Source organism: Ochotona curzoniae, unplaced genomic scaffold, assembly GCF_017591425.1.
Source record: "Ochotona curzoniae isolate NIBS_2020 unplaced genomic scaffold, NIBS_Ocur_1.0 contig_4105, whole genome shotgun sequence".
In the NCBI taxonomy this organism is placed as follows: Eukaryota; Metazoa; Chordata; class Mammalia; order Lagomorpha; family Ochotonidae; genus Ochotona; species Ochotona curzoniae.
Window position 1 is genome coordinate 11,398,933 of NW_024466129.1, and position 14,649 is coordinate 11,413,581.

The following is a 14,649-nucleotide window of genomic DNA, read 5'->3' on the forward strand; positions in this document are numbered from 1 at the left end:
GTTCTGCCCAGCACATACTTGGCCCTCACATAAACCAGCGGGAGCTGTAGCCTAGGTTGGAGCGACCCACAATAACCCCAACCAGGCCCACCCCCTACCCTGGTTTGCCAGTAAGTGTAGCAGTAATCCAGTCTGTCCCACATCCCATTCCACCCCAGCCGCTGTCTTAGTTTTATGTCCTCCCGTGGAAGTGGTAACCCAAGAGGGATGAGCCCACTATTTCCCTCCCAGGCCTCTCCCACTCCCAGATTCCAGTTGATGCTGCCCAAACAAACCTCGCCCACTTTAATTTTGTTTGCACCAGTAGGAATAATCCGCCCAGCCTGGCTTTTCCCTGATCTAGTCCACATGAGGCGCACAGGTGTGGTAGCTCTGCCTAGTCTGGTCTGCCCCCATCCCAGCCCATGCTCTCCTGCGGAAGTAGCTGTCCAGCAAAGGAACCCTCCCTTATTCCCCTGCCAGCTCTGCCCACTTCCTTTCTTGTTCTCAGGCTGGTTGAGCGCTGCGGTCCCTTCCGGTACAGGCAACCTCACCGCGGCATTCCATAATGTGCACTAGTCTTTGTTGCGACCGACCCTGGGTCGACCCACACTGGTGCCTGGATTTGCCAGTGGATGATGTGGACAGATTCAGCCTGGTCTTGCCCCCACGTCTGCCAACTGTATGCCAGTGGGTAGGTTTCCATGGCCTTTTCTGGGCTGTTTCCTATCATGTTTCTTGCGTTTACCTGCTGGGTCTGTGTCCTGCCAGAGGAGTTGCCCAGGCTCCTCCATCAGAACCTCTCCCAATGCCAGGTTTCACGCTTACCAGTGGGTCCATGAGCCAACCCTACTCAGTCCACCTCCTGTCATAGCAGGAACTGTGGCTTTTCCTGACTGGCCTTCAACCCAATCTGGTGCTTGCTGTTGGATGTTCCAGCCCAGCCATGGTTTGTCCATACCCACGTATGGCTCACACATGGCTCAGTAGGGGTTTGAGACCCTGCCTAGTCCATCCCACATCTGCCCTGGTCCTCCAGAACACCAGGGGGAGTCGGGGTCCGGCCCAGTTCGGTGCATCCAATCCCAGTCCACACTTGTGCCAAGGGAGACTACAACTGTTTCCAGATCAGAACGCAGCCCCCTTCCAGGCCACGCGCCTCTTGGTGGGAACCTCAGCCCAGCTAGGGTTGTCCCCTTTGCTCCCCAACCGGGTCCGTTCCCAGGCATAGATCACATGCCTGCCAATGGATGCTCTGACTCAGCTTGGCACAACCCCTCCCCTGTCCCGAACTCTGCCTTAGACACTGTGACTCAGCGTCCCAGGCTCCCACAGACCAGCAGGTACAAGAGCCTAGCTCGGCATGACCTCTGCTCCCTCCTGGTTTCTAGTTTTACTTGTGGGCTAAGGTTTGCTCAGTCGTGCCTAATCTACTCTGTTCCATTACCAGTTGACACATTGGCCAACTGTTGGAGCTACTTGTGCAGGGCAAGCCCCAAGCCATAGCTTCTGCATGACTGGTATTTGGTGCTCAGAATTATTAGTGATTACAAGTTTTGCTAAGGAAGAGTTACTGCCTCTTTCAGGTCCAAGAAGCACAATGGGTTCAACCTGGAGCTAATTAAGCAGCAACTCAAAGAACCAAATCCCCAGAGCTCCCCAGCCGGGCGGCCAGCAGGCGGAGCCTGGCACCAATGGCGCACTGGCCGCCCGAGAACGGCTCACCATGTGCCCATGGCGGCCGTCCGGAATCCAGGCATGAGACGCCCCGTCCTGAGACCCACCAGCTGCCGGGGGCAGCTGGTGGTTTAAAATTCCCAGGCCCAAGGTCGCGCCCCTCCCAAATCCCCTTCACCGCCCTATGAGGGCGGTGGCTGGGTGCCGGACCTGCCCAGTCCCGGAGGCCTCCCCCCCTCGGTCTACTCACCCCGAAGGAAGCGGCCCCCGAAACCCAGCAGGCCCGGGGAGGACGGCTCACCATGTGCCCATGGCGGCCGTCCGGAATCCAGGCATGAGACGCCCCGTCCTGAGACCCACCAGCTGCCGGGAGGCAGCTGGAGGTTTAAAATTCCCAGGCCCAAGGTCGCGCCCCTCCCAAATCCCCTTCACCGCCCAATGAGGGCGGTGGCTGGGTGCCGGACCTGCCCAGTCCCGGAGGCCTCCCCCCCTCGGTCTACTCACCCCGAAGGAAGCGGCCCCCGAAACCCAGCAGGCCCAGGGAGGACGGCTCACCATGTGCCCATGGCGGCCGTCCGGAATCCAGGCATGAGACGCCCCGTCCTGAGACCCCCCTAGTGATCTTTAAAAAAATGATCAATAATTACTCAATGAGCCACTCCTCTGAGGAGTTGGTAAAAGCAGCACGCTTCTCCCCTATCTGTATCCAGCATCTTCTTTTTGCTTACACTACTAGAGAATGTCAGTATCCACCAGAGCCTGACCTCCCATAATCTGGGGCACACAGCTTCCCCTGCATCTCTAGGGATCTAGGTGATGCGGTTCCAGGCAATGGAGCAGACTTGGACCACACTGACTCCCTTACTCAAAGAGACCCTATATAATCATCCCCTATTTCCTTGTGTACATGGCCAAAGTAGAGGCTGCCAGGATGATGGGGTCTTAGGTGAGAAGGAATTCCCAAGGTCTTTCCAGAGATACTGATGGAAACACAATGACCAGGTACATGAGAACCAAGTGTGTAGAGAAATAGAAGCTTGGGTTGGATACATATTCCCATTTGAGCTGTATCCCCACCAGACTGAAATTCTCACTCCTAGTATTTGTAAATGTGACCTTCCTAGGAAGGTATCTGGAGAAGAGGCCATTCTTGTGGATGCTAACCCAACAGGACCATGTCCTATTGGGACAGAAAAGTTGGGGCTGGCCCCTCCCTCCCAGCCTCAGAAGGAAGCAGCTGTGCTGAAGGAAGGTGGCCTCATAACCATGAGCCCATCCATTGTGGTGGCTTAAGCTGCCCAGTTGGTGGGCCTTTGTGACAGTATCCCCAGGAAATTTACACACTATGTCCTTTAGTAGCTCTTATAGCACTTATCATTATTTAGGAACAAAATCCTCACTCTATTTCATGTGGCCAAGGACCCCAGATAAAAGACAGTCCCCAACATTCATTGCAGCTAGGAAGTGACAGATGTCACTTGTAGGAAGGTGGTCTAAAGGGGACTGAATCAGTGGGATAAACTTCTAACTCTTGGACTCACCCTACCTCCCATCTTCCCGCAGGGAATGCAGACATGAGAGATTTTGCAGCATTACACAGCATCCACCTTGAGCTGAGAACTGCCACCTAAGCAATGGTGGATGGGAAGGATACGTTGGCAGCTGTGAAGACCTTCATGGGCTCACGTGAGAGGGGAGTGTCTTCTAACTTGTCAGGGTGATGGCTACTTTGAGTTTATATTTCACATGGTCAATGGAGGTGATGTTTATGATATTTACATATCTTAAAAGAAAGTTGCATGCAACTATGACAAACAAATCCATTGGAATTAATATGGAAAGATGGGATTTCAGGTACTGAACCAAGAAGGAAAGAAGAGTGGATATTTAGGTAGGTTTCCCTGCTACCTGCTTTGAGGGTGGGTATTACAAATGACTCAATCGAATGTAGTCATTCTTTCCCCAAGTGAAAACCAGGGGACAAGTTAGCCTTCTGAGAAACCCTAAACTGACAACTAGAATTGAGAATCAAACAAGGGCAGTGGGTAATATTGCCGGACTTTGAATTAAGCTACAGGATAAACCAAAGTTCAAATACAGCCTCAAAAACGGGCTTGTAAAATAAATGCCATACATCACAATGCAATAGAGATTCTGACTAGTTTTCCATTACTCAGACAATTTGTTGAGATAAGGAACGATGGTGTCTCCCTTACTGATGCATTGCTAACTTTCACATGGAAGAAAAGGAACATCAACATGTCATACTAACTCCATCCTGTGTGCACAATCCTTTTGGCATTTTATCCTACCGGGTCCCTTCTCTTGGCCACAGGGAGTTGAAGTCATAAGGTGACAGCTCAACTACACACAGTAAAATGCTTCCTACAGCGCTTCTTTAAGCAGCTCCTCCATGGAACGTGGATGACAAGTTAGGGTCTCTGTCTGTCAACACTGACTGGACAGTTGTTGGGTTTCCCTGTAGAGTTAATCAAACATCCGAAGACACCGGGGGATGGAGGATATTGCACTCACTGGAGAATATTTAGTAAATTCTTATCTGAATCCTTTCAAAGCATCATACTCCACCCCACTCATCCATATTGTTTTTAATAAATAAATAAAATATTTTTCTTACATATCTATGCTATCAGCAGGCTACATTTTTATTTACACAGAGCTTGGGAAAACTAGGATGAACTAATCCAGCATTTTACGGACAGAAACGATTTCCCAAAATCGTTCCCAAAAGTAGGCACTGTAAAGCATGCTGAATCAAAGACTGGAACGTTTCATCCCTTGACTGAGACCCAGCAGCATCCAAAGAACCAAGTAAAAACACTTGAATTAGTTTTCAAAAAAAGAACCAAACATTATATGTTTAAGTCCCCAGAAACAGCTGTGTGTTTTCTATTGGACCATTGATAATTTTTTTTTCACAGTTGAAACCATGAGAGAATCACAACAAATTGCAAAAATGGTACATAGAGTCCTGTGTCTCCTTCCACTAGGGGGGCATCTGATAGAACAGGAGTGCAATAGCTAAGCCAGGAATCTGGCATTTGCACAATTCTGTTAAGTACATCATACACCTACTCAGATTTTTACCAGATCTTTGGTTTTTAAGAAAGACAAAATATCATAAAATATGGGGACATTATTCAAGTAATCCTAAATTGTTACAAACATTCAAAGTGAATGCCATTTTCTTCATTAAAAGGGGCCATAACTGAGGCTCTGTGGAACACCTGCATTTTTATGTGAAAATCACAGTTAAAGAGATGTCCAAGCATGGCAGTTGCTACAGAGTCCTGCTATGTTGGCACATGTCTGTTAGAACCCACAGGGGAGGTGTCTTGAGCCCGATACTGTAGCTAAACCTCCCATAGGCTCTTCACATCTGCACCTGTTGGAGTGGCGAGCATGTGGGTGGATGGAGTGAATGGGCATTGGGAAACCCAAGCAGTCACTTCTGAGATCCTTCAGGGGATACTGCCTAGTCAGTACAGCCAAGGAGATGGCTGAGCTCAGAATCCCCTCCCTATGACTCTGCCTATTCTCATCCAACCCTTCCACCATCTTTGTGTTGGAAAGGCTGTTGTTTCCATAAAGCCATTGCCCAGAAAAAATAACCAACATAGCTGGTCATTACTTCTCTGTAATGATCTATAGCTTTCTATTTTGATATTATTATAATAATATTAACATGGCTGACTCTCAAATACACCAGTATGGCTCTCATTGTACACCTGAGGCTAGAATATTTCCAATACTTCTTTACAAAAAGCCATAAAGTGAGTGAGATTCAAGCTGTACCCCAGACACCATGTGCTATGCCTCCAAGCATACAAACAATGCCTCTCACCCTCACTGGGCACAGCTCACTCTCAAGTATGGGCAGCCTTCCTCATGAGTGTGTACTTGTACTTTGCAAATAAACTGCATGCCTTTATTGTCCCTTGCTTGGCACATGTCTAGTCCTGAAACTCCTTCCTGCATTGGAAACCAGAACCTGGAGCCAGCTGTTTCACAACACCATCACATACATGGACCAGTTCTCCAAGATTTGCACTTTTCTACAACAGTGCCTTGGTGACGCTGGAGATGAGGCTGAGTGCAGGTGTACCAGTCATTAGGCAAACCAGCCCTTCCTAGGAGGATGATGAAAGGGCCATCATAGGCCTTCCCAATATCCGCTCCCCTTCACTCTGACATGGATTTTTTGGCCTTTTTTTCTTCTAGATTACGGACTTAATTACTTAACATTGAATAATTATTTAGGAAGTTAGGAGAAAATGATCATTATTTAAGATGATTTTTAAAATGTTATCTCTTTCAACAAATAATATTTAATCTCACTTTACTTTAACTGGAACCTGGGCACAAGTCTTGAAGCTAGACAAAAGGGTGCCCAGTATGACTGCAGTGAAGCATATGGGTCATCATCGGTAGGACAGTGCAAGGTCTACAGAGGGAGGGACCATGGACAATCTCTCTTCACTTTTCAGCTGTGAAAGTGACCCCTTATCCAGCGCCCTGGATGCAGATGCTACAGACCATCAGGTGCTCATCTCCCAGTCTCTCAGCCTCCCTTCCTTGGCTTGCAGCTCCCTTGCCCTGCTTTTATGATTACAGATCAATCTCTTGCTAACACTAACTCACTGACTTGAGGGAGTGGTACAGCCAGCCCTGCAGGGTCTCTTAAGACCAGATGCATGAAAACATTTAGCTCCTCTTGATGTCAGGTCTTGCTTTGAGGGATCTCTTTTCCAAGAATCTCTGGCTCTGAGTAAAAACTATCATCTTCATGTAGACCCAACTTGATCATCATCTGAATTCCCTAAAGGACTTGATGTCAGTGCGAAGGAAGGCCATAGGTACTTCAGAACAACCAGGGACTTAGACATGATCTGAATACAAACATCTCAGTCTGTACTTCAACCAATGAGAACATGTACCTCTAACCCCTGTGGCAGCTTGGGCATTAAGTGTTTGGTGCCTGGCTTCTTGCTTTGTGCTTTGCAATGAATACCTACCTTAGTCCACTACCCTAATGTCAACAGTCATCTTGCTATGCAGTGGGTGAGTGGATTCAGTTTTGGGGTCTCTGTAGAAGTCTTTCAACCAGCTTTGGGGTTTTCTATAACAGCTTTCCTGAGCAACTGTCTCTGACCACACCCATCATTTCAGATGCTTCCAATAACAGACATGTGTACTTGGCAACCTGCACGGGTCCTTTCAAGCAAAAACGTGCTGAATCAGAGACTCAGGAACACTTCATCTCTTGAGCCAGGTTCCTAGAATTCCCCTCTAGACGAGCCTCCTGCTTTCCACTTGCAGCATCTGCTTTAGCAACGCTCCTGTTAGGTCAGATCAATAAAAATCTTCCCAAGTCAGATTGATAATATCTTCACCCCCTGCTTTTCATGTCTAAGAACTTGGGCTATTTTAGCAAAAATCCCTGACTCTTTAGCAAAAATCTCCTCTCAATGCGTTCATTTGCTGACTCCTTCACTCCACTTTCCATAAATCTCCAGCTATCCTGTCCTATTCAGGGTTGAACCTGGTCTTTGCCTGTCACAATAGTCATATCTTATGATATTCCCAAGATAAAATATTTCCTATTATTTTAACAAGTGATAGAAAACCTTTTTCTTTCTTACACTGAAGCAACATGGATGGTAGGCTCTCCATGCCATGAGGATGACCCAGACTGACAAAGTCAGATGCTCTCCCCCAAGTGCCCTGCAAACTTAGCTCTCAGTGCAAGGAAGAGTCAACAGCCCCAGGCTGTCTGTCAGCACCTGGGTTCCACTCAGTGTTTCAGACAAGGACTGTGTAGTCCCACACCATCCTTTCAGGCTCAACGCTTGCAAGGGGCTGGTGGGATCTTCTGTGACTTGAATCCTCATTGTGTGTCATGAGCATTACCCCTGAGTGGGGTTCATTCTGCATGGGGAACATGACTCATCTCTCTGTCTCTGATGAGGCACATGTGAATCCTTCATCAAAAGACAAAGCAGAATGAAGCACCCCAAAACCTCGGGCCAGAGAAGAGGAACCTGACTGCAGGACCTGACCCTGTGCAGATGCATCGTCCACCGCAGCATTTGCTGAGAGCCTGGCAGACCCAAACATCTCCGTCTTCATGTTACTTACATGCCAAGAGCCACAGTGTTTCTTTAAGCAAAACTTGCTCACAGCATAGATGGTCATGGAGACAACTCATCCATCATTCCCTTCCTTCCCAGGCTCTCTCCCCGAGAATGCTTTGTGTGCATTCATTTATTATCCAAGCCCTTACTGACACATGCTTCTCTGCCTTCATCCATGTAAATTACCAACCAATATGATGTAAGCGTTTAGTCTTTGCCTTTAAAACCTGTTTGAAAATAAGAATTTCAGAGCACAAATCCAACACTAAGTTGTTTCATAATACATCTTGTTTCAGTTTCTCTTAAGCGTCAATATCTCAGGAAATGTTTTTGCTTCCTTTATCCTGAGTCTAAGCAAGATTTAGGGAAAAAAAAAAACAACAAGGCACTTACTTTTCTTGTCTGTTGTGTTGTGCACCGTCACAGTTGGAACTCCAGGACCTGTTGAGTCAAAAAAGAAACAAAAATGAGGCCACTAGTTTAGCTGAGAATAAAGAGAAAGAAGACAAGATTTCTTTACAATCTGGGGATTTGTGGTGTTTAGAGAACCCGATTTCATGGAAGAGCCATTAGTGGAGGATGGCAGAGGCCAGTTCCTTGGGGTGGTAGAAGGCACAGATCTCTAAGTAAATACCCGCATCATTGCAGTGAACACAGTTCAAAGTAAACATGGTTTCTGACTCCCAATAGCATGACAGGATTTTGCATTTTACAATGGTACAAAAGCAGTGGAAATCATATTTCACGTCTTGAATTTTAATCTTCCAAAACTGGATATGGTGCAAAAGTGGTGGAAATCGTACTTCACTTTTGAATTTTCCCAGGTTGTATATGTGCAATATAGTGCTCTCTCACAACCTTGCGCAGGCAGCAATGAGCCATGGCGTGGTGTGCTGCTAAGTTAAGATGTTTGAGAGGCTTTTTGACCGCTGCCATCTTCAACTTATGAGTTTGTCAGGAAGTAAGCTTTTTGCAAATTGAGAAGCACCTGTATATTTTTAGATTATTGTAATGGCAAGAAACGTGATTTTACAAAGCATGATTATTTTATACCTTAATAACCTCATATTTACTCTCCAGATGCAAATTCTATGAAGGCTTCATTGAATTCTGACAAATGATCTTTGCCTCAGTGCTAAGTCAGTTTTTACAAAGATGTCTACCCTCGTTAGCTCCTCTGGGAAAGCCACTCCATAATCTGGTGTCTTAGCACACTATGTTCAAACTCACTGACATAACAGGGATGTTCTGAAAATGCAAATTGATGGATGCTTCCATTTCACTTTGAATTGCTTTAGCTTGTGGCTTCCCCATGTTAGAGCTGCCTTAGTCTTGGGGAATAATCAGGAAGGTATAAATTTGAGACAAAATGGCCTTTGATTAGCTTTCTTTGTGGGTTGAATTCTCTATTTTTGTAGCTGAAGGAGTGTCAAGAAAGAAAAAAGGGGGGGAATGCTTTCTGAGTCAGAAGAGATCTCTTCTGGCCTTCCTGTAGGCTCTGCTCCCATTGGGGTGACTGTTCTCCCCGCCTGAGGATGCTCTGACCCCAGATGTTGGTATTGTTTATCATCTATCTATTTGCTTAACTCTCTGCTCTGCTTAGATGCCTTTCCCAACCACCCAATCTCAAATCCTTCTGTGACCATCTGATCAGACTCCATCTTCTAGCTCAGCTTCCCTTTTCCTTATGGATTTCATCACCACACTGTGCCAGGACCTTACAATATGTGGTTACCAATATATTTGTATATTGTTTTTCTCCTTAGCTATGCTAGGCTGAACATTCCATGTAAACTTGGTGTCCATTCACTGAGGTTACTGTCAGTCACACATTCGTGGAGTGCATACTGAATTAGTGACCAGAGAGTAATAGAGAAGAAACAGATGAGGTTACCCCTTTTAACTCAATTGGATTGTGCAGGGAGAAAGAAAAGTCAGAGGTCCTAAAGAAGGGAGAAAGTATGGGTTGGGCATGGTAGTTCAGCAGCCAAAATCCTCGCCTTATACACCAGGATCCCATATGGGCACTGGTTCATATCCTGGCAGCCCCACTTCCCTTCCAGCTCCTTGCTTGTGGCCTGGGAAAGTAGTCGAGGACTGTCCAAAGCCTTGGGACTCTGCACCCACATTTGAGACCTAAAAGAGGTTCCTTGTTCCTGGCTTCGGATTGGCTCAGCTTCAGTTGTTGTGGCAGCTTAGGGAGTGACTCATTGGAAGGAAGATCTTTTTCTCTGTCTCTCCTCCCCTCTGTATATCTGATTTTGCAATAAAAGTACATTTTTTAAAAGAAGGGAGAACATAGAAGTGAGAGACAGGAGAGTGGCAGTGATCAGAAGGAAAAGATCCATCATGGCGAGATTGTGGCTGGGTGGTGCTGTGCTTCAGGTTGGAGATTCAGATTCCTAGAACTCACGAGAAGAGCCGCATCAAAGACATACAATAGTCAGGCATAAGGATGCCTGGAATTGAGCATCTTTAGGGTCATTCTCACGACTTTGCACATCTCTGAGTGCACATGTTCTAGAGGCTGGGTTGACAGCTAGGGAACCTGGTGCTATTGATTCTGCCATGAAGAGGCCTTAAGGAGAAGACATCCTAGTTCAGGATACCAGCAGCACTGTTTGAAAGGCAAAGAGATGTTCTTCAAAGAGAGGTAGGGTGGCCAGCATCAGCATGGTCCTTTTATGTTGAGGCATACAGACTAAGGTCAAGGACCCACAGATATCAGAACACATCCTTGTCCATTGTTCCTGGACCCAGAGACTATCAAGTACACACTCAGTCCTTGAAGTCCAGGGGCATTTTCCCCATCACACTGGCTCCTTACCCACTTACAGTTAGGAGTTGCCATATAAAATGCATGATACCTGTAAATTTCAGGTGGATAAACAATGAGTATTCTCTTACTGCAAATGCCTCTCAGGAAGTATTTGAGTTACACTGGAAAATTATAGATTACCTGAAATATAAATGTAACTGAGTGAATGGGCATACCCCACCTCCCTTTTTAAAAGTCCCTAAATCTGCCACACCCAACCCAGAAAGGCAACAGTAATCAGAGAGCAAATATTTATATCTGAAGAGACACCACTTATGGCAAGAGATTTAAACATTGACTGTGGGTTTAAATTATTGAATCAAACTAAGTTTTCTGGCTGTAAGATCCTTTTCCCCCCATGGGGAGCCAAGTGGAAGAACAGATCAATCATTGAGAAATAAAGAACTGACAGCTATTTTCTCTGCACATTTCAGGGTGAGTCAATTTGCAAACAGAGCAGTCTACATTCTTATTAATAATGTAAACAATTATTATTTATTTAGTGCCTACATTGTAAAAGGCACTCTGTAAGATGTTTCATATGAATAATTCCTAATCCGATCTTCACAGTAGTTCTGCGAAGTAGATGCTTCTTAGCATATTTTACAGATGGGGAAACATGAGTTTAGAGATCTTTAAGTCTTTTGTCTTATACATACAGTAAGAAAGGGGCTGACCTGAGCTAGTCCCTTCTCATTTTAAAACTTATAAACTTAATACATATTTCTAAACTTTCCAAATGCTGAGAGAAGACAAACACTGGCAAGTAGAAGCACTATCTCATCCTTTCACAGAAGGAAGCTACATTTTTCCAAAGTGTCCTAAAATGTTTAACTAAACATAAAAGGGATCACGAAAAGGTTCACAGAAAATATGTAGTATTAAAAACTAGGCCTGGATTTGAAACAGTTTTTGCACCAAAATGAACTTATCATTTATTTCAACCTTAGTTCATAAACTTTTTGATGTAACCTCATAGGTCATCATATTGATACATAATGTTTTAGACATACAGATAAAAATAATACTTGAATGCGTTTTTGCCAAGTCCTAATGTTAATGCATGTTTAATCTAGTTTATTTTAAGACAGTGCGAATGATAGATTTGAAGCCAATCATGCATTATCATTTCATCTCCGCCCCCCTTCCTAGACAGAACTGATTGTGAAGTTAGCATTTATCATTACCCCTTTGAAATGATGTGTTTGAATACATGGTTATGTATTCTGAATACTACACAAGGAGAATTGAAAAAGTTCATAGAAAATGAGAAAATGAAAGGAAAAGACATGTGTGTTTTTGGGGGGAAATTCTAAATCTATGCTAGATTTTCACAATCTGCATTTTCATCAACCCTTTGGAAAAGCACTTGTGTGTCAGATATGTCTTTCTCTTGCTTACTGGGACTACACTGAATAGAAGTAGCAAGAATGAATATTGTCTACTCCCTGAGTTCAGAGGCAAAACTTTGGTGTTTTCCCTGTGGAATAAGGTGTGATTTTGTCATATATGGATTATACGGCATTGTGTCCGTGCCCTCTATACCTAGTTTCCTGAGAACTTTTACCATGAAGGGGAGCTGAATTTTGTCAAATGTTTTTTCCTGTAACCACTGAGATGACCTCCATCCTATAAAAGTAGTGTATTATTTTAATACAGATACATGTATATTGAACCATTTTTTTTTGTTTTGTTTTTGTTTTTGTTTTTTTTTTTTATTGTTGCTTACATTATATTATGTAGTACAGTTTTATAGGCGCTGGGGATTTTTTTTATCCCTGGGATAAGCCCCACTTGATCCTGGTGACTGATCCTTTTAATGTATTTCGTCCTTGCTAGGTCAATTAATGAAGAAAGAGAAAGTTTCAGATAAATATGGTGTTATATATTGAACACTCAAAAGACTCCCCCCACAAAACTGTCAAATGAATAAGCTGCAGGGTATAAAATCAATATATAAAAATCTGTAGAATTTCTAACTAATGGGGGAAGAAAGTGGAACTTCTTTGAAAAAGAAACTGAAAGATGTCCCTCAGTGTACCTAGTCTGACGATTAAGAGGATAAGGTTTAATATATTGGCCAAATTCTTTGGAGGCCAGAGTGGCCACAGCTGCATTTGAGAACAACTTAGAAATATTCATAAAATTCTCAGATAACCACATGGTAGGTTTGAGAACTCCACTCCTGGGAATCTCAGAGTAATCAGTACAAGAGGCATGCGGTGGGTTGCTCCTGTGGCGGCTACATACAAGGCCCAACTGGAAATTACCCCGGTATCCACTGGTAGGAGAGTGGATGATGAATGTAGATTCACTTGTGAAATATTACACAACACAAGCTAATTGGGATATACCGATTGACATGGACATATTTGAGAAGCATAAGGCTAAGGCAGATGTTAAGTTGGAGAACAGTAAATCTTGTTATATACAACTATGCAAATAGCCCTACAAAGCTGTGAAACTTCATTTTTAAGAGAAATGCACAGTAGTCCATTCCATGGGCTTATACTTAGCGAATTCTCTTCTGAAGAATTTTGAGGTTGTTCCCTTTTGTTTTCATACACAGTGCTGCTGAAAACTCACAACCGTCTTTGCATAGATGCGATTGCATCTGCCATTTAAGCCAATTAGCAGTACTGCGATTGCACAGCTAAGAACAATTTACAGTTTTCACTAGGTAAGCATAAAGTTTTCAGACACGAACCCCCAAATCGCGGTGCCTTAAACCAATGAAGTTTACGTCTTGCTAATGTGGGGTCCTGTGAAAACACCCTGAGGCAGCCCTGCTGTGCTCTCCCTGGCTGTGTTTAGGCAACGTCTTCATGCCAGCACGCACAAAGACCAACCTTTATCTGGAACACACTAGGCTCATGACAAGGGCAAGGAGCAGGTGGTCTGTAAAAGCACTCAGTGGTCCCTAAGTCATCCTGAACCTTGAGTCATTCACATGCATTATGCTAACAGTCTATGTTGGCCTAAGTCACAGCGTTCAAAATGCGGTTTTTAAACCTCTCTAATATATAATAGTCTGAAAAAAAATCTAAAAGTGACATTGGACGTCTTTTATGTTGGTCTGACATTTGCGTTTCTTGTACACATTTGTGACTGTGAGCCACTCCTTTCCTCCAGCACATTTTGATTGCACTGTTGCCTGTTTGTGTGTCACTGAGGGGATTCGCTCTTCACCACGCTGTTGCTGTGTTTTTTCTCACCTGTCACTCAGAACTAAGTGCCGTCAGTGCCCATGATAGCAACTGTCAGAATGAATTGCTATTTTAAAAACCGAACTGCTCTTACTAAGCTTCTCTGTATCCCAGATAGACAGAAAGCAAAGTGAAATCTGTGGACCGTGCACATGGGCCTCGTCTCCGTGACTGCTGCTATATGCGGGAGCCAGCAGTGTTTACGCAGATGTTTACTGAATGGATTCACGGATAACGAATGTATGACCTTCCACGCAAATAGCACATAACCTTACCAAGGCAGCAACTTCAAACCAGAGCAGTGAAAGGTCTCTGATGGCCATTCTCTGAGCACATCCAAAAAAGTTTTCTTTTAAATATATCTGTTTCGGGCCCGGCGCGGTGGCGCAAGTGGTTGAGTCCTCGCCTTGCACGCCCGGGATCCCATATGGATGCCGGTTCTAATCCCGGCAGCCCCGCTTCCCTTCCAGCTCCCTGCCTGTGGCCTCGGAAGGCAGTCGAGGACGGCCCAAAGCTTTGGGACCCTGCACCCGCGTGGGAGACCCGGAAGAGGCTCCTGGCTTCGGATCGGCATAGCATCGACCCGTTGCGCTCACTTGGGGAGTGAATCATTGGACGGAAGATCTTCCTCTCTGTCTCTCCTCTCTGTATATCCGCCTTTCCAATAAAAATAAAATAAATCTTTAAAAAAAAAATATATATATATATATCTGTTTCTCTTGGGCCCGGCGTGGTAGGCCTAGCGGCTAGAGTCATCGCCTTGAACCCGCTGGGATCCCATATGGTCACCAGTTCTAATCCCGGCGACCCCGCT

The 14,649-nt window shown here is 45.0% G+C and overlaps 1 protein-coding gene across 1 annotated transcript in view; it reads right to left on the reverse strand.

Annotated features, from left to right (window-relative positions):
• Positions 1-14,649, reverse strand: part of DPP6 (dipeptidyl peptidase like 6) — a 768,584-nt gene that overhangs the window by 38,116 nt on the left and 715,819 nt on the right. The window contains exon 17 of the mRNA XM_040984381.1: positions 8,205-8,252. Coding sequence (XP_040840315.1) covers positions 8,205-8,252 — 48 coding nt within the window. The remainder of the gene's footprint in view (positions 1-8,204; positions 8,253-14,649) is intronic.